At 36.6% G+C, this 26,306-nt stretch overlaps 1 protein-coding gene across 5 annotated transcripts; it reads left to right on the top strand.

Annotated features, from left to right (window-relative positions):
• Positions 1-3,921: 3,921 nt before the first annotated feature.
• SETD7 (SET domain containing 7, histone lysine methyltransferase) lies at positions 3,922-23,393 on the top strand. 5 transcript variants are annotated; one of them, XM_039344414.1, is made up of 10 exons: positions 4,129-4,430; positions 6,193-6,249; positions 7,819-7,962; positions 8,344-8,473; positions 10,073-10,274; positions 13,086-13,275; positions 15,955-16,036; positions 17,048-17,165; positions 18,192-18,349; positions 19,140-23,393. In XM_039344414.1, the coding sequence occupies exons 4-10, from the start codon at positions 8,364-8,366 to the stop codon at positions 19,318-19,320; spliced, it is 1,041 nt and encodes a 346-aa protein (XP_039200348.1). In that variant the 5' UTR covers positions 4,129-4,430; positions 6,193-6,249; positions 7,819-7,962; positions 8,344-8,363; the 3' UTR covers positions 19,321-23,393. The 5 variants fall into 5 exon arrangements, with proteins under 5 accessions (XP_039200350.1, XP_039200348.1, XP_039200346.1 ...); XM_039344416.1 differs by lacking the exons at positions 4,129-4,430; positions 7,819-7,962 and adding an exon at positions 3,922-4,102; XM_039344412.1 differs by lacking the exon at positions 7,819-7,962.
• Positions 23,394-26,306: the final 2,913 nt, after the last annotated feature.

Genomic DNA, 26,306 nt, shown 5'->3' with positions numbered 1-26,306 from the left:
GCCTACAAAGAGGAGAAGAAAGCAATTAGATAATGTGAGGAAATGGACAGTTTCACCTAGCCAAGCCACACAAATATGACTTAATATCAGGCAGTAAGAAAGGCCTGGCAAACTGCTGATTGACCAGGTTATGGAGCAAAAGTAAAATTTGTTTTTAATGAATTAGCATGTCATTTAATCATATTTATAGTAACCTGCCTCACATTTTTATATGGGTTTTGTTCACAAGAATAAGCTCTGGATAATCTTGGCATCAATAATCCCCCCCATGCCCTATATTTCTATCCAAATTATTGTTTTCATCAAAATGATGAAGTACAACATACTTATATACTTTTAATGGTTATATAAAAGAAGAAACGTTTAACATATGTGGATTATTATGTAAACTGTACCTGCTGAAATGTTCTGTACTTCGCAGCCAGTCAAGGTACAGCATCCAGCAGTTCTGTTTTCTTTACTCTAAAGTACAAGTGTTAGGTCCAGAGCATCAACCAAGAAAAATTTTAAGTAATTATCAGCCACTTAAGGTAATTATCAGCATTTGTTAGCCACTTTCAAGAAGGAGCTGACCAAAACATGTGTTAGTGTAATATTGTAAGTTTATTAGTTCTCCAACCAGAGGTTAGGGTTACTCTTCTAGAAATGACATAATTTTCATAAACAGCCATTGCAGCTAACCTTTCCAGGAACATTTAATAAATGAGTCAGTATGTGGATGAGTCATACTTACCAATTACCAGATGCCCTTGTTAGTGTTAAATAAAACATGAATTTTGCAACCCCCTCAGTAAGAAAAGTTGGAAAACCCCTGGAAATGGAAAGCCTTTGAATCCACAGTACTTGGACTTGGTTGGCTTGAGCCCAGGACTGTTCTTATCCATCTGAAGCCTAACAAGTTCCATTCACCAGAAAAGCCTTGACAGGATCACTTGATTGGTCAGGATGGGGATATGCAACTGGCATGTTGATGATGCCATGCTGACTGTGAAGAAATATACCCTTGGCCTTGGGAATGGTGCAGGAATGACTGAACCATTGTTTGTGTGTGTGCTTTTAGAAAAGATTACTAGATTTGAGAAAGAGGAAAGTGTTAGAAAGATCAAATAACACCACCTTGATTGTTTGATAGACAACGGGGCAGACAGAGATGACAGGCTTTCAAGATTCTGTTATTCTACCCTGCAACAATAAACAACATCTCTTCTGCTTCTGTTTTTTAACCTTACCTACCTTAAAGGGCTGATGCTGGCAGAGGAATCCCCTAATTTATTCAGAGGTCCCCAACCTTTTGGGCATCAGGGACCAGTTCCGTGGAGAAAGGAGAGTGCGTGGTTTTGTGTGCTGCCTGCATCCCACGGATGGGGCTTTGCTTGTTTGTGCAGACCGGTTGCTGGCATGTCGTGGCCCGGTACTGGTCCACGAACCAGGGATTGAGGATCCCTGCCTTAATGCATTTAGCAACCTCATGTAGATAATAAACTGGAACAAGAAAAACATCAAGCTTCGGGGAAATCTTCAGAACAAAATTGATTGATTTGTTTCCTCAAAGACCAGATCCAATCTTGGTTTCTGTCACCTGTCTTTGCAATTTCCACGGATCTTTTTCTATTATTTTTACCTTCACATTATGTGTCAAAAATTAATTCTTCCAATGAGCAGTCTGGTTTTACTTTGTCTACTATTGAATTTTTTCTATTCTTGTGATTCATTGTGTCTCTAGATTTTTTTTCCAGCACCATTATTCAAAGACACCATTTTAATTTATTCAGTCTTTCTGATGGTGCACTTATCATACATTGCAATTGGGAAAACCATAGCCTTAACAAGGCATACCTTTGTTGTCAGGTTGATGTTTTTGTACTTTAATACAAATTCTTTGGCCACCTAATGAGAAGGAAGGACTCACTGGAGAAGGTGCTGGGAAAGATTGAGGGCAATAGAAGAAGGGGACGACAGAGAATGAGATGGCTAGATGGAGTCACTGAAGCAGTAGGTGTGAACTTAAATGGACTCCAGAAGATGGTAGAGGACAGGAAGACCTGGAGGAACGTTGTCCATGGGGTCGTGATGGGTCGGACACGACTTCGCAATTAACAACAACAACAACAACAAATTCTTGCATAAAAGCATCTAGAGCTGTCTTAAGTGTGTGTGTGTAAGAGAGGGAGAATAAATATTATTAAATCTCTCCTTTGAGTAAATTCAAACTTAGGGCTTTCAGAAAGGTTACCATAATACCAAAATGAGGTCACTACACAAATGACATTAATTAATTAATTTAATCTTAACTTTAATGTACATGTAACTTCTTCCTTTGGGCTACTTCTGTCCAAAGGAAATGTGGACAATCACGACTAATAAGAGTCACACTGAGTTTTTACTGTACTTGCAGTTCTTAACTTACTTGTCACATAATTGATTCTGCTGGTTATAGAGATCAACTAGAGTCTTTTCTCTGTTTTGTCCCTGTGCAGCAGATTCAGTCTTAAGATTTTTAGCACTGTTTTTCAGTTGTGTTAGTGGTATCAAATTTTATTATAACAAGTCATGGTTTGCTTGATCACAGCATATTAAATCATAGTACACTGGATTTACACATTTTAGACAAATGAAGGAAGCCAATATTGGGTTTCCACAAAACTCTGTACTGCATATTAGCCAAAAGAATTTAAGCTACTATCATAGTGATGGTGAACCTTTTAGAGACCGAGTGCCCAAACTGCAACCCAAAACCCACTTATCGCCAGGTGCCAGGTGGGCGTGGCCCACTAGGTGGGCGTGGCTGTGGTGGTCATGGCAGAATGGTTGGGTGTGGCCAAGGTGGGCATGGTCATCTCAATCTTGCTTGTGACAGTGAAGCGTGTACGGGGTGGGCAAGTTTTGGGAAAATCCAGGGGGTCTCTGGTAGGTGGGCGATAGGCAGGAGGCTCATCCTGCGGGCTGAGGCACGGCAGGGCGGGGGTGCCATTGCCATGGGGCAAGGTAAGGGGAGGCTGCTACCTGACACCATCAGCCCCCGCACATACAGGCCAGCGAGCACATAGGGGCCGACGGTGTCCGTCAGCAGCCACAGCCTGCTGTCCCCTCAACCGGTGCACTTTGGGGCTCTGCAGTCTGCCACCAGCAGTTCAAAGAAGCCGCCTCTGACATGGATGGCTGGCCAACAGCTGAGGAGGCGATGCAGTGGACCAGCCGTGCCGGGATGCATCCAGCCACGTGGGACCTCAGCGAGTTAGCGGGCGGCTGGTTGAAGAGGGACGGTTGCCATCTCCGGGGCATGGCACGCGTGCCCACAGAGAGGGTTCTGAGTGCCGCCTCTGGCACGCGTGCCATAGGTTCGCCACCACTGTACTATCATATGTAAATCTGTCCAGTGTACTTAATTTATAGTTCGGTTTGTCATATGAATCAAGACCAATGGATAATTAAATAAATTATGGGTAAACATGTTGAATTTTAGATTTCATTCTGTTTTTAGGAATACATGATTTTAGAAATTAGTAAAGACATTAAATACATATGTTGGCACTCTTATAGTGTTATTTCCTAACAAATTTTATAGTACAATGATTGTACAACAGTTTATTTTTCTCTCTGCTAAAATTGAATTTTAAGGCTTACCATCAAAGTTCTTAGATTACTATTTACATATTTATGTACAAATTAATAGCCAGGACACCTGCTGCAAGTATAAAAAAAATCCTACCTAACTTGCATTTAAACTTCACCAGCATTGTTAAATGTCCTTACAGAAGAGAAGGGTTTGGAAGGTGGGGGGGTAATATCAGAGATTATATCGGTAAACCTTAGTTTCCCAGCTCGCAGCACACACACACACACACGCGCACGTACACACACGCGCACGTACACACACGCACACAAAGAGAATGGGGTTCACTTATTTATTTATTGCATTGGGAGCCAGGGAGTTATTCGTCATATCTATGCGGTTCATGGAAGTCCACAAGGCGTACAAGCAGTGGACCAGAGATCAGAGTTGTCCTCGCCCCCGAAATAGGCCCTGACAAGCGCACCGGCACCGGGAAAGCAACGTTGCCCGGCGGGGCGGCGTTGGGACTCAAGGGCAGCCACGACCTCGGTAGGGAGCTTCCGCTTTCGGGGCTGCGCGAGGAGCTGTCAGTCAGGGAAGAGCCCCATCCCAGGGTGATGTCAGCGGATCAGCTGCTCTATAACAAAGCGCGGAGAAGCCAGCGTGCGAGTGGCCCAGGCCCTCGGGCAAAGCGAGCTTCGAGGGGAGAGCGGGTGAACCGGGCGGGTCTCCTCAGGCTGGACGAGGCGGAAGCGTGACTGGCTCCAGGGCACACCTACCCAAAGCAAGGCGCTGCGGCCGAGCAGGCGGACTAATTTGCGCTCGGCGGGCTGAGCTATGGATAGTGACGAGGAGACGCTGGAAGAGACCGTCGAGGGTAAATGCGTCGCCAGGGCATAAGCCAGGGAGGGAGGAGTTAGGCGAATCGCTCGCGGGCGCCGGGTTGGGGGAAGTTCGCAGCCCGAGGCGGGGACAGCCTGAGAGTTTTTCTGGCCCCAAAGCTCTGCGCATCTCCACGTGGCGAAAATGGAAGAGCTTCTCCTCCGCTGGGAATTGCGGGAGTAAGCGTTGGGGCCTGTTCTTTACGCCTTGTAGCTTTCCGGGAGGGAGCGGGGTCCCCCGTTGGGGTGCGCTTTGACGGGCAAAAAAGCACACCGAAAGTTTTCCTTCTTGTGGGAGTCGGTATCTAAAAGTTGATTTGGGGCGCGTGGCACAGCCTGGACTACACTTCGGGGAAAAGTCGCTTGGGGGTGAAGAACAACCTTCTCCTCTTCAATAAACCTCAAAGGGATCGCTGCTTCCGTCCGCAGGGACGATCGCGCTCCAGAGTTACTGCAAGCTTTTGTCTTTGTTTTCCCGGGCAGAAGCCTGGCGTGGATGGGAGTGTAGAAATGTTTCCGTGCGCTTAAGGCGTGCTTCGCAGAGTTAGCCTGAAATCTGCTCGCTGGAAGTTCCGCTACCATCTGGCACTTTCCGCTCCAGATTAATAAATTCGGCAGTTAAGAGACCAAAAAGGTCTTAGACTCTCCGACGGGTTTTAAAAACATATTGTTTGCACCTTTGTGCCTTAGTTTCTCTCTGCACTGCCCTTAAGAGGTTCAGAATAATCGTATTGTCAAAAATGTTTTCAGGGACCATGAAGTCTGTGAGAAAAACTTCTCATAATTACTTCTCCAAATAACATTTCGTTATTGCTTGAATAAATTGGAAAATTCTTGTGGCTAAAATGTGACTAAAACTGCAAATCTACTGAACTGCTTTAATTTCCTGCATTATTGTTGTTTGGAGATACAGCATTGAACTCCACGCCCCACAAACTTTTCTCCAGCAATTTTTAATGTGAATGTATATTTCTGATGAAAAATATTAAAATGTATAGTATTTGGAGATGTTAAAGTGAAGATTTGGTCTTAAAAAAATTCCTAAGGTACTGGAATTTGTTACTACTGGAAGTTTCTAGCAAGATTTTTAGAAGTGGCACATGTCAAATTGATTAATTCTGATCTGTAGAATAATAACTACATTACAATCCTGGAACCATATAATTTGGAAACAATAATTGTATTGTCAATGGCAGGTTCTGCTTTTTGAACTAATATAAATTATGTTTAATTGCGGACTTAATATTTATAGTGACTATATTTAAAACATGAAATGTATTTTAAGTAAATTCATTAAATATGGAATTCTATTCCTAGCTGCATACAATTTAAGGGTTTGTGAGCATCATTGTGGACTGGATTTTTTTATGTGTTGACTTAGATTACGGGTATCAAACTGGATCATGTCATGTGACATATTGTGATGGGTTTTTGCCTTTGCGGAGCTGGGGTGGGTGTGGCCTGCGTGTGATGCATCCGGCCCAGAGGCCACCAGTTTGACACCCCTAACTTAGATCCACAATAGTACTAAACATTTTTTCCTTCAAGGCAAGGAAAAGTTAAATCTAATTGAGTACAATATTCTAATGTGGGACTACACTTTAAAATCAGTTAGGTTCATCTGTGTGTAATCTGTAAAAAAATGGCACATAAATTGAAGAGAAAAAAACAAACTAGACATCGCTAGAAGAAATATTTTACTAATTCTGTGTAACTGAAAACTTGATCTAAACTTTGATTCTCACTATGATTCATTAGGACACATCACTGTTTACTGTATTCAATCATCTATGAACACACTCTAGCTTATATTAGGTAAGTAATTATAAGTGCTATAAGTATACTATAATTAGTAAGTATATGGTAACATATAATGCAGTTATCAGCAGTTTTAATAAATAACGTCACGTCAAATCCATATGTTATGAAATCATAAACCTACTAGTATTGATGCATTTTTTAATTCCATCAGGAATTGCCAACCTTAAAGTTAATAATTAGCCTAAATATGGCCCAAACAGTTTTTTTTAAGTTTCCAGGATTTTTTTAAATCCACACCTTAAATGGAAGAAAAAAGAATTGTTAAAGCCATAGCCTGTTTTTTGAAATCCATACATATATTTTTACAATCCTCCAGCAAGCAATGAAGAAATAAATTTAGTGAGCAAGCCCTATTTTCAGCCTTTTTGGATAAAATGATAATAAAAATGAAAACACCTATGTGCAGAATATTTATTTATAGTCTGCAACTGAGCAGAGACCCTTCCAATGACTTCAGGCATGTACTTCCTTCAGGAGGAGGTATGTTATGTGTCTGGGCATGTCCAGCACAAGTACTTGATGTGCATAAAGTATGTCTTACAAGATGAGATTGTTACATGACTGGATGTGGAGAGAGCATATTCTGCAAGATTATACGCTTGTAGTAAAGGGAACATAGATGCCGTGTCCTAACATGTCAGCACAGAAGTAGCAGCCTTTATCAGGCACCCTGGAAGCAGATTTATTTAATATAAAATTAAATCTCCAAAATTAAAGGCTAGGAGGAGAAACTCTGTACTCTTAAATCATAAAAGCTTTTTTGATAATGTACAGAATGGAGTTATATTGCCTTTTCCCTTTAGATTCTGCAATACAGCAAATCTTAAGTATAAAGATTAAGAAAAATGATGCTTCAGGACAGTTTTGAATCCAATGGCCTAATTTTATTTTGTATTATTTTTAGAAATGAAGTGCTCAAGATATTAGCATGACAGATTCTAAAAGTCTGTATCATAAAAATCAATTGTTCTTTAATGAGTTGTCTGTTTGACTAAGAAAACAAGTTTATGGCTTTATTAAAACAAGACTCATAAAATGTTTTTGTTGTAGACTTTTCAATCCTGAAGCTCTTTGGATTATCATAAATATTTTCAGAAAACTGGATAAATTTTATTTCATGTAGGATACTTTTGTTAAGATGGGAACTTTCATATATGAGTAGAACATTGCTCTTCATTTAGTAATATCCAGTATTGGGGCTGAATTGACTGTCTGAAAAGGTCAGTATGTCAGACTTGCTCCTGATAACAAGATATTGGCATTTCTCCATTGAATTTTATGATAAAATAGATCTACGTACAAATCAAAATCTGTCCTTGTATGTCTAGATCTGTAGAGAATGGAATAAAATAAAACCTATGACTCCATACAAATTTGGTACAGTATGCATTAAATTTGCTGCAACATTCCTGCTGTCAAAATGATGTCCTGTATAAATTTGGGATATAATGAAATAAACTCTGAATTGTGTTGACTCATCTGGTTTGGTCATATTTATTTATCTCACTGTGTCATGCTTCAAAATGTTTTCACTTGTCTACTTCATATATCAAAAATGTGCAGGTTTATTCATGGGATACAGACTTGTTGGGAACATGCAGATATAAAATAACGAAGTTTTCAAATATATCACCCATGGTTTATTGGGAGTGTGTCTGAGTTATTTCATTTGCTTGGCATAAGAGTCATTTTACATCAATGAACTAGGTCAGTAGCACTTGTCTGATAGCTACATTTCTACATGCATAGATTTCCTTAATAGAATGCAATCTCTCCCATAATACCAATTTTGCAGAATGCTGGTCATTTGGCCCTTATGCTATTATTTCATTCTTCGCTCAGAACTTATATCAGATTCTGAAACAGGACAGAGATGTATTTATCAGTGTCTTAAATAATAATTTAAGTGGATAAATACTATATTTCTACTGAATTTATAAATACTCAAGTAGTATAAGGGCAATGTGCTAGAGGAATTTGAGTTAGTTGGGCTGGATAAAATCATGTCCAATGCTGTTTCTTGTAAGAACAGATTGCTTGTGTGAGTCCCACTGGTTTTCAAAATAGTTTTTTATTGTTATTTTTTAGGAACACTTGATGATGACGATATGCCCCATGGGTTTTGTATAGTCACATATTCTTCCACAGACAGATTTGAAGGGAACTTTGTGCATGGAGAAAAGAATGGTCATGGAAAATTCTTCTTCTTTGATGGAAGGTAGACATCACAGTGTTTATGAGTTCTTTTACTGGATTCTGAATTCATATTTAGCCATAGTGTTTTAGACACAAATATATGATGTACCAAAATTAGTGGGTAGGCATAACATATTGAACTAGTACCTATGATTTCTAAACCACAGTGTTTGGAAACATAAAACATGTTGATCTATGAAATAAATAAATCAACAGTATGATTTAGGATGTTATAGATAGTCCTTGACTTACAACCATTCATTTAGTGACTGTTCAACATTACAACAGCGCTGAAAAATCTGTACAAAGTACAACAGGTACTTACAACCATTGCAACATCTGGATGGTCAGATGATGACATTCAAGGCGATTGGTATATATTTATGAGGGTTGCATCATCCCATTTGCAACCTGTCCGACCAGCTTCCAACAAGCGAAGTCAATGAGTGAAGCCAAATTTGCTTAATGATCCTGTGATTCACTTAACTGCAGTGATTCACTTAACAATCATAAAAAATTGGGCATAAAATTGGGCATAACTCACTTAACAATTGCTTTGCTTAACATTGAAAATTCTGGTCCAAATTGTGGTCTTGAATCAAGAACTACCTGACTATTTATTTGCTGGGTTTATTTTTAAAAAAATACAATCAAGTTACAATGACATGTTACAAGCTCCATTGGCTTTATACTGTTATTTATTTATTTATTTTAAATATTAATGTTCTTTTAAAAAATTATAGGATAATACTTTATAATGGTGGGATAATCATTGATAAAGTGAAGTAACAAATTACTTGTGCTGTAGAACTTATGATTGGTCCTGCATTCTTTGACTTCTGTTCTATATTATATGGAACAAAAATAATTAAGTTCTTACCAAAAATAAGTTATAAATAGTAGACATGTTCTTGATCTTCTCTAAGTTCTTTAGTTCATGTTCTTTTCTGTGAAGTCATTTCGATGCCTTTATAGTGTGTATACAATTTGAAGCCACAAATATCATTGTCTCTTTAAGCTCCTTAACCCAAAGTGTGAAAATGGAACTAGAACTCAGTCACTTTCCTCTTTGCCACAACTTTGCAATAATTGACTATTTCTTTAAATGGAAAAGAGCAATAGCTATATCATAAGGTTACAATGTATAAGACATATTACAAAGTATCACTCTTCACTATATAAAGTTTATCAAAAAAACAAGGCAGGTTTTTAAAAACCTTCTTTAAATAAACTAAAGCTGTGATTTACATCACAAAAAAAAACAGAAATAAATTGATCATAAAAAAATGTTGGACAGGAATAGTCTGTCCGATAGGACAGGTTTTCAAATTATACTGAAAGGAAGCCAAAGAAGAAAGAAAAAAAAAAACTCTAAAGGAGTAATATCGCAGAACTGTGGTACAAGCACTAAGTAGTCCATCTTTCTTGAGATCACTCACTTTATTACCCATCTCAAGTACAAACAGCAAGGTCTTTAAAGCAAATATGAAGAACTTCTGTTTAAAAGGAGGACACATTTAGTAAACAGATCTTAAACAAATTAGGAAGGGTCTTAATTTTTTTCTCTGTAAAAGTGATAAAATAACAATCATTTCTACACTATCCTTTTTTTCTTTGCTAGCACTCTAGAAGGCTTTTATGTTGATGATAGTCTGCAAGGCCAGGGAATATACACCTATGAGGATGGAGGCACACTTCATGGGACTTACATTGATGGTGAACTGAATGGGCCAGCTCAGGAATATGATGCTGATGGACGATTGGTCTTCAAAGGGCAATACAAAGATAATATTCGGCATGGATTTGGTTGGATTTACTATTCAGTAAGTTGGATTATTTTCTCATATATTTCAGCATGTAACATTAACAGTTATACCAAGGAATCTGCAGGGTTCAAGGGAGAGCTTCACATCAACACAGTGCAGGCTTCATCTCTTTAGTACATATATGTGATGTAAAATGCATTACAAAAGTGGCAGAAATTGTTACACAGCAATACAGTGCTGTTTTAGTTATTTTGTTCACTTCTTCACAGCTAAATGGAGATAGCTTGTTACAGTTTGGATGCAAATGAATATCTTATTTTATTGCAGTTGTGTACAGTATTGCCAAATCTGGACTGACTAATGGAAGTTTACAGCATAATATAAATTGTACAAGTATACATGTATACTATAAGTATATAAATAAAACAAGAAAGAAGATCAAAAAATAAGAAAAATAAATGAGCATAGTTGAATACAGTTGTTCATAGCAATACAAAGTTTAAATGCAGAAAAGTTCCACCTTAGCCACTTTATAGAGTGGCTCCAGGTTGTGTTGCAAGTAACACAACATAAACTGTTTGTTGCCATGTGTCAATTTTGTGCACATGAACAAATGCATGAACTATCTGGTGTGGCTTGGATAAAGGTTTTAATAAATACTTTTGAGACAATCTTAATCAATTTTGATATAGAATAATTACAGCAGAATTGCTGTTGTTTTCATGAATGAATGAATGGCTCTATTCCCTCCACTGGTAACAAAATGTTCTCAGTTATGTAACTTGAAGAACAAAGCATGCTATTGGATTCCTATAGATAGCATACTTTTCCTGTCTTCTCTCAAAATAGATTTGAAGGCAATGTTAAGCTATGGAAGAAGACTGAATAATAGCCCTTTGCACTCAGTTCTGAATTGTCCCTAGGAAAGTAAGAAAAAATATATCTTGCTTTGCAGCCATAACTAGCAAAGAACCATATTACTAAAGTATTTTATATGCAATATTCTCCACTATGAAGAATGCAAATGAATATCTTATTTTATTGCAGTTGTATACAGTATTGCCAAATCTGGACTGACTAATGGAAGTTTACAGCATAATATAAATTGTACAAGTATACATGTATACTATAAGTATATAAATAAAACAAGAAAGAAGATCAAAAAATTAAGAAAAATAAATGAGCATAGTTGAATACAGTTGTTCATAGCAATACAAAGTTTAAATGCAGAAAAGCAGGCATGTCAAACTGTCGGCATGTCAAACTGCCGGCCCACGGGCCAGATGCATCATGGCAAAACATCACCCACGCCAATGTTGGCAATGGGGGAAAAGTCATGATATGTCGCATAATGTCACATGACATCGTGAGTTTGACATGCCTGCTTTAAATCTAGTGAGAACTATAGTTCTTCAATTTACTTGTCAACACGGGAATAGCAGTTGCATGATATCTGAAGATTGCCAACTTGGAAAAAGCTGAATGAATGTTTATTTATTTATTTATGAGACTTATATACCGCTTTAAGTGCAAGCACTCTCTAAGCGGTGTACACCAGTAAGCAATGTATATTTACATTGCCCCCAACAATCTGGGTCCTCATTTTACCTACCCCGGAAGGATGGAAGGCTGAGTCAACCTTGAGCCGGTGAGATTTGAACCGCTGACATGCTGAACACAGTCAGCTAAAGTGGCCTGCAGTACTGCACTCTAACTGCTGCGCCACCTCGGCTCCTCATGTTTGGCAAAATTAATGAACTCAAATGCAGCATGATAATCCTTTCTCCAAGTTATGCTAGCTGAGAAGCACAGGATGAAGCACATAACATTTTTGCCTATGGAAAGAACTTTCTGTCTTCTGAAAGTTGACAGAACTATTTTTTAATACTTTATTGAAAGATTTTAAAATTACGAGCTATCAAAACTTTCTTTTGAAAACCCAAATAAACCCACCAGCAGAATTGTTCTGTTGGTTAAGATATATTGAGCTCAAAATAGAGAATAAAGAAAGATAGAGAAAAACTGGGAAAAGGGAAGAGCTGAGTTACATTGCATTCAAATGACAAAATTGCTAATAAAGGCTAGTCATAGAGTTAGATCTGTTCTAATTGACAACATATGAAATCCAATGAGAGCAAAAATATAGTCCTTTGTATTTTAACCCACCCTTTCAGTCATAATCTCCCTGAAATTTGGATACAGCGTATTTTCCAAACTCAGTGGTGACTTAGCTTTGTTAGAATGTGTTAGGGTTGAGCTGTTGGTTTGGAAGCAGAACACAGTAAAAATGATTATTTTGTAATTTATTTTGTAAATGGAACCTGTCACTCAAATAATTTTCCATTACAGGTAGACAGTTTGTGAATACCTTGTGAGAGGGCTTTCTTTTTCCTTAGATTCTACCGTTTAAATTTTAAATGTATACAGTATGCTTTTAAATAAATACCTTCATCTTTACAGACCCAGCATTTAACATTAATAGGACTGAAATAGTGAGTGGAGAGGTGCAAAAGTCAGAGTAAATGAAATAATAGGAAATGAAAGAATAAAGTTCTAACTGGCACTTTTATTGTCCAGATCAGAATTTTTCACACTTTGTTCCCTGGAAGTCTAAGATTCTGTGAGAGGACAATTTTTAAAAAATCAGTCAAACAAAGTCAGTTGTCTAACCCCAGAGTTTTGCCTTTCCATCAGGGTACTGGGAATTTAATTTAACTTTTTAACTTTTGGTTGAAAAAGTTTGAGAACCCCTCATCTCAATATTGAGACTAAAGATTTTGGTTAATAATAATCTTAATTAAATTAAAAAAAAATAGCACACAACATTTTCCCTTAATTTTTGGAAATGCTTTTGCTGTTCGTTTTCAGGATGGTGGGTTTCTGGCTGGAGAAGTTAATGAAGAAGGAGAGATGACTGGAGAAAAGCTGGCCTATGTGTACCCTGATGGAAAGACGGCATATTATGGACACTTCATAGATGGTGAAATGATAGAAGCAAGACTGGCAAAGGTTATACTGGCAGAGGAAGAAAAACTACAATTTGATATTGTGCCAGGCAGTAAGTTGTCACTAATGTACTATATTATATCTCATAATGTGTGAATGTCTAGGACCTCTTAAAGATTTGACTACTTTATTAAAGTACTGTATTTACAATATATATTGCCTTTAGGGCCAAATTCTTCCAATAGCTAATTCTATGTGTTTTACCAAATAATGTAGCAATGTGAACCTATATTTGATGTTAATAGTTAGGTTGGCTTTTTATATTTTGAATACAGATCTCCATTTACAACAGCTGAATATACAAAGGAAAAAAAAGATTCTTAGAACCATATATAATTACTGTTCCTCTGTGTTTCTTTTTTCAGTCAAGTGGATGAATTTAATTTTACATGGACAGCAGACAAAATAAATATAAATATTGTAATCTATAGTCTCATTTCAGGTCAAGAAATACAACAGTATTTGTCACCCCTTTTTAATTTCCAGTTGCTCTTCTAAACTTTGTCTATTTTCTGAGGCCTACCAAGCACTGTGTCGACTTCCTATCTAGCAGCCCTTTCTTGAGCCCTTTCTGAGAGTACTGTTGTTGAATTACAAATTATAAACTCCTTTGCTCTAATTCTGTCTGTCTAGTGCATAGTAGCTGGAAGCAACAGAGCAAAAAATAATGGAAAAAAAGAGAAAAATCTTGTGCTTTTAGAGGCAGTGAATATTGCTACTATCAAGGGGTTACTTTAAGTCAGTTTATAATAATAATAATAACGTTGGAAGGGACTTTGGAGGTCATCTAGTCCAACCCCCTGCTCAGGCAGGAAACTCTATGGCACAGTAATGGCGAACCTTTTAGAGACCGAGTGCCCAAACTGCAACCCAAAACCACTTATGCATCGTTGGATGTCGGGTGGGTGTGGCCCATTGGCTGGGTGTGGCCCATTGGCTGGGCGTGCCCATTGGCTGGGCGTGGCTGTGGTGGTAACGGCAGACTGGGTGGGACTAAAAAGTTCAATCAATTCCAACTTTGCAAGAAGAGAAGTTGAAATTGACTGATTGATTGAACCTTTTTTTTTTTTTTTTTTGCACATGGCAGTGGAGGCCTAAAGCGAAAAGGTTTTATAAAACCCAGCTGAAGGCCTAGGACTGGGGCAATGGAACGTATGCCCACAGAGAGGGCTCTGAGTGCCGCCTCTGGCACCTGTGCCATAGGTTCGCCACCACTGCTATAGCATTTCAGACAAATGGCCGTCCAGTCTTTTCTTAAAAATTTCCAGTGTTGGAGCATTCACAGCTTCTGGAGGCAGGTTGTTTAATTGTTCTAACTGTCAGAAAATTTCTCCTTAGTTCTAGGTTGCTTCTCTCTTTGGTTAGTTTCCATCCATTGCTTCTTGTCTTGCCTTCAGGTGCTTTGGAGAATAGCTTGATTCCCTCTTCTTTGTGGCAGCCCCTGAGAAACTGGAACACTGCTATCATGTCCCCCCTCGTCCTTCTCTTCATTAAACTAGACCAGTGTTTCTCAACTTGACGGTTTGAAGATGGGTGGACTTCAACTCCCAGAATTCCCCAGCCAGCATGGCTGGTTGAAGAATTCTGGGAGTTGAAGTCCACTCATCTTCAAGCCGTCAAGGTTGAGAAACACTGAACTAGACATACTCAATTCCAGCAGCCATTGTTTATATGCTTTAGCCTCCAGTCCCCTCATCATCTTTGTTGCTCTTCTCTGTACTCTTTCTAGAGTCTCAACATCTTTTTTACATCATGGTGACCGAAACTGGATGCAGTATTCCAAGTGTGGCCTTACCAAGGCATTGTAGAGTGGTATTAACACTTCATGTGATCTTGATTCTATCCCTCTGTTAATGCAGCCTAGCACTGTGTTAGCTTTTTTGGCAGCTGCAGCACACTGCCAGCTCACATTTAAATGATTGTCCACTAGGACTCCCAGATCCCTCTCACAGTTGCTACTATTGAGCAAGGTATCACCTATATACTATACCTGTGCATTTGGTTTTTCTTGCCTAAATGTAGAACCTTACTTTTTTCACCACTGAATTTCATTTTGTTAGATAGTACCCATTGTTTATGCCTCATCCAAAGCTATTTGATGTTTTTTTTTCAAGGAGCCAGTTATATAACAGGCTAAAATAGTGAGATGGTGGCATATATATTTAATAAATAAAAACATGAAGAAACATAATTTGTTTTTTGAAAAGAATTAGATGTAATATGGTGGCTGCTGCTTACTCCTTTGGAACAAAATTTAGATTATGATTTACTGTATACTTTGACAGTAGGTATATTGCAACTCTCTAAAGTGATGGCATTCAGGAACAGATCCATTTTTAGAATTGGGTTACCAAGGAAAATATTTCCTAATCAATTTTAGACACTTAATATTTTTAGCCGTTTGTATAATGTGTAATTTTTAAGTTTTTAAGAGGCATGCAAAAATACTATTTAAGATTAAAGCACACTTAAAAAGTGATCCATTTGTATACCTAGCATATGCAAATAGACCTCATTCAGAACTGATTTGCAATTAGTCAAGAAGCATTATTTTGGGGTGAAGCTAAACTCCTATAGAACTACTTAAAGTTGGGAAGAAAATCGAAATGTATGTACAAAATTCTGTATTAATTGATCGTAAAATAGCGGTGTTTTTTAAAATATTAAATTTGCTTAACACACTGGGTACATTTTTATTTTACATATTATTTTCTGTACTGATTTATTATAGGCCCAGTTTACAGTTTTGATAAATCTACTTCATCCTGCATTTCTACAAGTCCACTTCTTCCTGACTGTTATGAATCAGAGAGGTAGAATGTTTTGTTATAGTTTTGTCTTTCCGTGCAAATAGTTACAAATAATATTTCACTAGATTACACACAACTATACTGTCCATTTACTTCATTTCCAAGCCCAAATTTTAATCCTTTATGACAACAATGAGATTACCACATTTGATATTAGTCTAGTCATATCCTTTTCAAACTGTGCATTGAGCCACACAAGGCTACCCCAGTGAATTCACAATAGTGCTACGGGATCATAAACTCCTAGCTGGAAGTAGTTCACAGTTTTGCATAGGAGCACCATGAAAAAATTACCAAGATACTCAGAATGTTATAAACTGAGAAACTGGGAATCTCTGGTCTAGTCTGTTGTTCCACAAGCTGGTTTTGGCTCCAGTCTGTCTACTGCTTTGAGTATATTGTCTTTGTGTGTGTGTATGCATATACACACACACATACACAGGTGAATTAAAATCAGGATGGCAGTCATGAACACACAATCAAGCCTGGTCTCTTTTTACATGTATGCAACACATATTAAAATGGGTGGAACTTTGATCTTACAGTCATAATTATCATTTGTTTTTCTGATTACCCCCACAGAGTTCCCTTACAGCATAAATTCATATGATTATACTCAGAAATATGTGTTGTATATTAAACAGGACTAATTCCAAGGCTGATTTCAAAGGATTGCAATTGTGAATAACATAAAAAAGGTTATTTACAATTTATTTTTTGAAATAAATTGTATATTGGGACTCATTTTTAATTATCCACAGATATTCAGAATTTAAGATAATATGAAATGTGTAATTTTAATCTTTCTAAAACATAATACGAATGCCTAGCCTTTTCCCTTAAAAGACTTTAAACTATTTGTTTCTTTTGACATATTCCAAACTTAACACTTAGCAATATGAGCTTCGCTTCTAGATTCTCATGTACGCTCTAATAAGATCTGTCCTAGAAACCTTAATGCACATGTATGAAGTTGTAGATCAGATACTATTTTTATTCATTGCTTTAATTTAGGGTCTATGTTGATGCGTCTCTTATTTCCAATGCTGGAGAAGGTTTATTTACTAAAATAGCTGCTGAAGCTGGCACAGTTTTATCTTTTTACAATGGCATACGAATTACACATCAAGAGGTAAAATACAAAGAAATCTTTTCACTGCTTCTGAAACAATTTCCACATTGCTTATTAATATTTCAGTAGTATTTTCATGGTAGCAATGTTTCATTAAATAGAAAGATGGAGTGTAGGTTTATGCTGTTTGTATTAATAACTGTTGTGCTAATTCACATCTGTTATTTCAGATGTATAAAGATCTCCTAGTAGCTATACAGGTATCTTTGACTTACAACTACAACTGAGCCCAAAATTTATGGTGTTAAATAAGACATTTGTTAAGCGAGTTTAGCCCCGTTTTATGACTTTTCTTGTCACATTTCTTAACTGAATCACTGCAGTTGTTAAGTGAATCTGGTTTCCCCTCTGACTTTGTTTGTCAGAAGGTTACAAAAGATGATCACATCACCCCATAACACTACAACCGTCATAAATGTGAGTCAGTTGTCAAGCATCCAAACATAAATCATGTAACCATGGGGATGATACCCTGCTCATACATGTGAAAAATGGTCCTAGGTCACTTTTTTCAGTGCCATTTTAACTTCAAACAGTCACTAAAGGAACTGTTGTAAGTCGAGGACTACCTGTACTGCATTTATCCTTGGCAATAATAAATGCCATATCCTTCTTCATTTTGTAATATAATTTTGTTAAATACTAAGAGTAAATTTGTATGTTCTCTAGTGACGAAAAATTTACGCTAGAGTGTTTTTTGAGAGAGAAAGAGATAGATTGAGTCAACACTGAGTTGAGAGCGCGCGTGCACACATGCGCGCATGCAGAAAGTCAGCTTTTGTGTAAAATTAATGAAGGAGAAATGTGAAAAATGTGTACCCAGGGTTGCAAGTATAAAACTTTTCTTGAATAGTTATATTGGAGTGGAATATCCTTTCCTCTCTCTTAGCTCTTACCTTATATGGCACATTTGCCAAACAGTTTATATATCTGGTTCTTTCTAACTCAAAAAAAAAAAAAATGCATGTGAATTTTGAACTTGATAAAAATAAATATTTGTCATAGCAGTATTGTTTTCAATGCCAGGTGGACAGCAGGGACTGGTCTTTGAATGGAAATACAATATCCCTTGATGATGAAACAGTCATAGATGTACCGGAACCTTACAGCCATGTAACCAAATACTGTGCCTCTTTGGGGCACAAGGCAAACCATTCATTCACTCCAAATTCTGTTTATGACTCGTAAGTATTTAACTTCTGCTTGTGACTTGAACTATTACAATTATACACAGTAATGCACTGATTTTGTGACTGTATGTGTGTGCATGTGTACGTGTAAGGACAAACACTAAATCATATATATGACAAATTGCCTTAGTTAAAAATGGAAATAAGGAAAACATTTCTGGAAAAAAAGTGCCAGCTTGATAGAATAGACACCTTTAAATGAAACAAGCATTAATCCTGGCCCCCTATGTGTAACGTCATTATTATTTTTATATGGTTGATATCTCAAAAAATATTATGGGTATTCTAGCATTGCAAATGTGTTGTTATATAGCACAACACACGAAGAGATTTATGCTAAACTCAAATAAGTTAATTGCACTTGATTGGGTTCCAGAGAACTGAGTTACTTGTATCTGGAGGAGTTTGCAACTTTTGCAGCTCTTGAATAAAAGTTTCCATTGGAATGGGGTAGACTTTTAAAAACAAGGTGTAATTAGCCATAGAAATCTTGTTTTAAATAAAACCCAAAAATCTATGCTAGAATAAGTATTTTTATTGTATTTAGTTACTTATTTGCATCCTTCCTTTATTATTTTTACACATAACTTGAAGTGGTGAACATATCCAGCATGCCTTCCTCCTATTTTTCCCACAATAAGATTTAGTACTATTTCCTGTGGGTAAGAATAAAAGATCTTAAAGTAAATGTAATACCATAGTGATTATTGTTTCACATGTAGAAATTAATAACTTGCATTTTTCACTTTGTTTTACTGAATCTGTATGCCTGTTTATTTTCTAGGTTTGTTCACCCTCGCTTTGGACTGATTAAATGTATTCGCACAATTCAAGCAGTGGAGAAGGATGAAGAACTAACAGTGGCTTATGGCTATGATGACAGTTCCACTGGACAAAATGGGCCAGAAGCACCAGAGTGGTATCTGGCAGAACTAAGAGCCTTCCAAGCTTCCCTGAAAAAATGAAATGCAAGCAGTTTCCCTGTTCAGTACATTGAATCTATGCACTATCTTTGATGCTGGAATCGGGAGAGCCAGTGGGTTGATCATGCTGTGATTCTTCAATACTTTCCCCTCTATTAGAAAGAGGGGGAGCCTTTTTTGTTTTTGTTCCTTGCAGACGAATATGTTTTAGCCACTCCTTTAAAATAATCTTTACATTTTAGCTAATAGTGCTAAATGAATTATTTAATATGCTACCCAAGGAAGTGTGGCTTTTTTTTTTGTTTTGGCAATTACTGTAGTCTGCATCAGCAACTGTCAAAATATAGAAAGAGAGCATTTTTAAAACCAAGTTTTTATCTGTACCTTGGTTTCCTTGATTCTGTGCAACTACATTTTGTATTTGCCATATTGTGATGATAATAGAATTGTGCTAAGTTTAGTATTCTAGAAAAGCAGTATAATTTCAGAATACTGCTTTAGGGCCTTTTCTGTTTTGGTGCACAACAGTCCTCTCTTTACATTATCTTCTTAAAGTCAGCACAAAAGTTTAAATTAATTGTTACGTATCAGTTTTTTAAGGTTCTGAGGATAAAATAAATGTGCCTGAAAGACCAGAGCTGCTATAATTTTAATCATGATGATCACATTTGAGTGAATTCTACTTGTGCATATGAGCTTTTTCTACTGCTTGTTTTTGGTTTCTTACACTGGAGAGCATAATGTCAGTTTGTATAGAACAAATTAATCAAGGATATACCAAGAAATTCCTTGTTTGCTAAATTTATCTGTCTTTTTCTTGCCTTTAATTGGTAACTTGCAGAATCCTGGGAGCTACCAATACTCATCAAAGACAGATTTCTGTAGAGCTAGGAAAGTAGTTAGAGAAATCTGACATTGCAAACCTTTTTTTGAAAAAAAACTGCCGAGTAATTCAGAGAGTTAAATGGAAAACTCAAATTTTTTACTAGCAAGCGAATTATACTTACGATTGTCAAATAGTTTTATGGGTATCATGAAAGCACATTTTACTAATTCTAACTAACATTTAATAATATTGTGACAAAAATAGTAAACTTTCAGGGGTCTGATAGCCAGTTACTGGCATTTCCTAAACAGATTTTTAAATATGTGCAATATATACTTGCAGAATATTTGCTCTGTATTATACAAGTAGAAATGTCTATTTGCAATGTGTTTATTTATTTTAAAATAAATACCACTGAACCCAGTGGGACCTTCTTCAAATGTGGAGGGTTGCATTGCTAGTTTCTTATGCAGAAAAAGGACTTTGAATATGATCCTTATCAACAGACTGGTGATTCTGTTGATGAAACTGATTTGCTTATTTCACTCTTTTAAATATGTAATACTGTAGTTCCTAATTACAGTCTTTATACCATGCACATTTTAATTTTCAGTTTAAAAAGAGCCATTTTATTGCCAAAATAGTTTATGTAATTTATGTATCAATTTTGAACTATTGTTCAGATTATAAATTAGCATTACAATAATAAACTACTATTTTACTGTAAGTAACAAAGCTAGAACCTACATATTGCAATTTCATAAGGATTTAAATCTAGGATACTCCATAGAGTAGAATACATATAGAAACTGGTCATGTAAAAATGTAAAGAAAAATGTTCCTAAACATTTTATTTACCAAGGGAAAATCTGTAACACCTGTATTTAAGCGCAGAGAGAAATATGGGCCATAAGATTTGGGTTGGCAGTAGAAATAGATTTGTTATTTGATTTAAGCTGCATCTCTTCCTTTGTCCCATATACCATTACATCGATGAAGTGGCATTGTCCTAAAGAGACTCAGTGCATACTCATGCTTCTTGGACCCTTGGCTCCTGCCTGTGGCAGCTCTGACTAGTAGGCCCTTTGCACACTTTGGGTGTTGACAGTCATTCATGCTTTTGTGACCTCCTCTTATCTGATTACTCTACATGGGACTGCCTTTGAAGAGCACTTGGAAACTTCAACTGGTGGAGCATGCAGCTGCACAAGTGGTAAATGGTATCAGATATTGGACACATATAACACCATTGCTTCGTGAGCTGTGTTAGTTGTCAGTGTGTTTCCAGATGCAATTCAAGAATGCTAAATTTAGAGTTTATTATTAAGAATTCAGTCCTTTATATGTTTATCTGAAGGGAAGTTTTACTAACTTTTTTTTACAAAACTGCATTTGATTTCTATGTCAAGGGAATAATGGACATTTTAAATGGACATTGATAACATCACCTTGATATCCACAGAGTTCAGTCCGCAGCAAAGACTTCTTTATTGTTCCATAACATTGTTTCATATCCTAAAAGCAATCTTATAGTACTAATGAAGCCAAGCAATTAACCCAGAAAGTGCATGCCCAACATTTGCCATCCATAGACGATTTAAAATTGGCACAAGACAGCAATTATTGGGGATTGTTGGCAAATAACTATCCATGAATTGAGAAGTATTTGAAAATTGATTCATGGGATCACTACCTTCATGAATGATAACATGTAGACATTCTTTTGTCATGCTTTATTTATTTTTTTATTTATTTATGAGACTTATATACCGCTTATGCTGTGTGCTTGCAAGGGGTGCAGAATCAAACCCAATCCTGACAAGCAATCACAATTACTGTATGCTGTGAACCTTTAAAACTACAAAGGATGGTAGTGAAATGGATTTGTCATTTTTAAAACACTTTGTGGTTAACACTTTTGGAATACATTAAAATGGTTTCACTTTTTTATTTTAGATATTTGCCATTGTACATTATATTCTAATTTAGATTTCAACATGTTCATTACATTCTAATTCACATAGTCCCTGCAGTGATTTATAGTGATCAAAATTATTTAGTGTATGCTCTTCTATCTACTACTACTACTGAGTTCAACAGAAGTTATTTGCAGTTGAATTTCCCCAAACGTGTAGCCATTTTCATTTGTTCAAAATGCCCATCTTATCTAGTGATGCTAACTAGAAATCCTAGGTACTAAGTATCAAAAATAAAGAAGCTAACAGATGGTAAAGCTGATGCATTGTGAGCTTATTTGCATAAAATTTGCATCTATTGAAGTAAAAGTACCCTATCTTTATTCAGTTTTAATGGGGGAACTATCATTTTTTAAAGTTTCAAACTATACAATTATATCCAGAACACTTGCATATTCAATATTGAAATACTTATCTTTCATCCAGAAACAAACTCCTGCTTTACATAATTGTCACAGGGAAGTCTCATCAATTCAGAGGGACTCCATATTTTAATTGAATATTTAATAATAGTTAATAAAATGGGCATATGTTTCAATTAAAAATCTGACTGATAAAGGAGAATATTTGTAGCTTGGGGCTGAAATGAGGGCTCCTTGGTGATCTCTGAGCTTTGTTGTTTTCTTGAAGATGTTTCATTACCCAAACTAGGTAATATCATCAGTGCACATCAGCTCACCAAAAATAAAGTTACGTAGTTTGGGTAATGAAATGTCTGCAAGAAAACAACCGAACTCAGAGAGCACCAAAGACTCCTCAAAAACCTGATTAGATTTTTTTAAAATTTGTATTTTCTCTACTGCTTTTTTTCTGTCTTTGAACTTTCTGTGGAACTTCCCTACTGTAACTCATGTAAGCTTCTTGCAGAAATCTACTTCCTTGAATTAGAAAAAAAATCTCCTTAGCCTAGTGCAGGGGTAGGCAACCTTGGCTCTTTTATGACTCGTGGACGAGTCATAAAAGAGCCAAGGTTGCCTACCCCTGGCCTAGTGGAATGACGTCTTTGGTCCTCAGATGAGACTTATTTTGTGTTGGGTTAGGTCTGTGTATTTACAAAACTTTCAATAATATATTAAATATTACTCAGTGACCTAAAACAACTACTTTATTAAGGTGAAGAGCCTTAATGACATCCATAGGTATTACTTATGATTTCTAAAACTCTGGGTAAAAGAAAAAATAATTGTACTTTATTTATAGACTTTGTTTACTATACACTGAACACATTGTGAAAGAAATAGAAAAATGTCTCTGAGGGAAAATTGCTTTATTCTGCATTGTGAAAATAAAGTATTATATGAATTGTTGTGACACAATTTTTCCCCATTTCTTACATTATCTATGATAGTAAGTGTTAAATTGATAACTTGGTTTACATCTGGCCAAACTTGGACATTGATGGAAAGCAAAAAAAGAGCAGATTTTTCATGGTGTTTTAATCTCCATTTCAATATGTATCTGTTAGAGAATTTTAATTTCTCTATTGGTGAAAATCAGAAGCTCTCACAGTTGACTGCATTTAGCTGATTTAAATAACTTTATATAAAAATATTTACAATACCATTCTTCTTTACAGCAACATAGCTTAATGAAGACTTCTTACAGAGACAGACCAGAGATAAACCTTGAGACTGGAAATCCAGCTCCTAACTCAATACTCTTTTTTGCACAGGCTCAGTAGCACTTTCTTCACATTGGCTGACTGAGTTACCACATGACTCTTCCTGTTCATGAATATTCCAACAGTATCTTATTGTATTATTTTGTATTAGTTTTCTGCCCTTTATCATTATTTTAAAATTTAGTTGTGTGTTATTAAACATTATTTTGAGTAAAATAATTCAAGAATACATACAGAAAATCTTCAATTTCTGGACCAACCCAAGAATAATTATTAATTTAGTGCAGTTACAATATAAGATGATTATCTCTATGAAAATATTTATCTTGACCTACATAGCGGGGAAATAGGTGATAAGTTAACTATGATGCTGAAAAAGTAGACTCAAATGCATTCATGCTATGGTGAATGTATATGATTATAGTGCAATATAATTCCAATATCAATTTATCATGACCCTTCTTTGTCTAATCTCTTAGGTTTTCCTTTCAACATTAAAACATGTCTTTTTAATGGAATTTAATTTATGAGATTTATTATGATAGACAACCAGATGCTTTTCTTTCTATCTTCAAACAAACTGTTTAAGCCTAGCTTTACAAGGTTAGAAACAAAATTTGGTTAATTCCATAGTGGAAAAAGTGATAATTAGATAGATGCTAAATATTGCAAAGTTTATAAATTAAAATACATTTCTGTCACCCAAATCTGGCTGATATAACAAATATGTCAACTGACCATTAAGTTCTGTTTTCTCCAAATAATGAGAACTTCAAACTTCCATGAGCACTACATGTTTGCTGCTTTGGTTTCATTTCTTTAGGAGGGAAATCATGGAGTGTTTATTGGTGATGGATAATATGAGCATTTGTCTGCAAACATACAGTCTAAGCAGCGGACGTAGGGATACAGCATAAACAACAGACAGCTGAAATATCATTGCTCTCATAATTTAGTGAGATGAAGAGTGCTTATAGGATCCAAATCCAGCCCTTTTTGGGAAAGATTGAAGGCAATAGAAGAAGGGGACGACAGAGAATGAGGTGGCTGGATGGAGTCACTGAAGCAGTAGGCGTGAGCTTAAATAGACTCCAGAAGATGGTAGAGGATAGGAAGGCCTGGAGGAACATTGTCCATGGGGTCGCGATGGGTCAGACATGACTTCACAACAACAACAACAACTTAATTATCTAATCTCTGCCTGCATAGAGTTCTATCTCTGGAATCTCCAAACAATCAACAAAACTGTTGTTAAAATCAATCTTAATCATAAACTCTATCAAATGATATTAGAGACAGCACAAGTTCAGCAAAATCCCCCCCTCAATACCTACATATAGTGAATCTTAGCACAGCTGACACTTGCACAGAGTTAGAAATTTACTCATCATGAATTCTTCAAATCATAGGGTTGGAAAGGTTATCCCCCTGCCCAGAGCAGGAATCATCAGATCATCCCAAACAATAATAATAATAATAAAGTTGGAAGGGACCTTGGAGGTCATCTAGTCCAACCCCCTGCTCAGGCAGGAAACCCTATACCATTTCAGACAAATGGCTGTCCAGTTTCTTCTTAAAAACTTCCAGTATTAGAGCGTTCACCACTTCTGGAGGCAGGTTGTTCCACTGGTTAATTGTTCTGTCAGGAAGTTTCTCCTTAGTTCTAGGTTGCTTCTCTCCTTGATTCCCAGGGTGTGTGACATACTACTCAGGGAGCAGCTTTATAATCTTTTATCTTTTTTGATAGAAAGGATCTTCAGATGCAGGTGAACTTAATATGATTGGAACCACTATATGGAGCAAGTGGTTAGGGAGGCCAAGAACTCTCCTGGCCCCCCAATTTTTGAAAAGAATATCTTGCATACATTCAGGAGGTAATGGAAAGCAAACTGCAGAAGCAAAGGTGCTACTTTCCCTCCCCCCCCCAAATTGTACTGACATCCATCTCTTACGTCTGTTTCCAGTTTATATGCTATGGGAAACTAAAGCTAGTAAGCCAACAACATTTTGTGGCCACAGACCATGGTTAAGACTTTAGCTTTAACTTCATCATGGTTCTATACCAATATTTGTACATTCTCAAAGAATAACCACATTGCACCCTGCACAGAGTAGTTGAGGATAGACCTTCCTCCATTTATAGCCATTTCCAGAAAGTGGCTCCTGCTGCTATCAGTCTCCAAGTTTCTTTTTCAAAACGCAGATATACAAGTAGTCCTTGACTTACCACAATTAGTTTAGTGATTGTTCAAAGTTACAACAACACTGAACAAAGTGATTCATGCCCCTTTCTTTACACTTATGACCACTGCAGCAGCCCTAGGGTTATGAGATCAAAATTCAGATGCTTGGCAACTGACTCATATTTATGACAGTCATAGTGTCCTGGGTCATGTCATCCCCTTTTGCAACCTTCTCATAAGCGAAGTCAACGGGGAAGTCAGATTCACTTAACAACTGAGTTACTAGCTGAACAACTGCAGTGATTCATTTAACAACTAGGGTAAGAAAGGTTATAAAATGGGGCAAAACTCACTTAACAAATGTTAGCAACAGAACGTTTGGAATCAATTGTGGTTGTAAGTTGTGGATTACCTGTATTTTC

Source organism: Crotalus tigris, unplaced genomic scaffold (genome assembly GCF_016545835.1).
Source record: "Crotalus tigris isolate CLP2741 ecotype Arizona unplaced genomic scaffold, ASM1654583v1 scf7180000017903.3850313, whole genome shotgun sequence".
In the NCBI taxonomy this organism is placed as follows: domain Eukaryota; kingdom Metazoa; phylum Chordata; class Lepidosauria; order Squamata; family Viperidae; genus Crotalus; species Crotalus tigris.
This window is presented reverse-complemented; position numbering and strand designations above follow the sequence as displayed.

Bases quoted from the DNA above. Each gene is read 5' to 3' on its own strand.
- SETD7 (XM_039344411.1), top strand. From the start codon at position 4,391: ATGGATAGTGACGAGGAGACGCTGGAAGAGACCGTCGAGG. The intron at 8,474-10,072 runs GTAGACATCACA...TTTCTTTGCTAG, and splicing joins TTCTTCTTCTTTGATGGAAG to CACTCTAGAAGGCTTTTATG. The intron at 16,037-17,047 runs GTAGAATGTTTT...GCTTTAATTTAG, and splicing joins GACTGTTATGAATCAGAGAG to GGTCTATGTTGATGCGTCTC.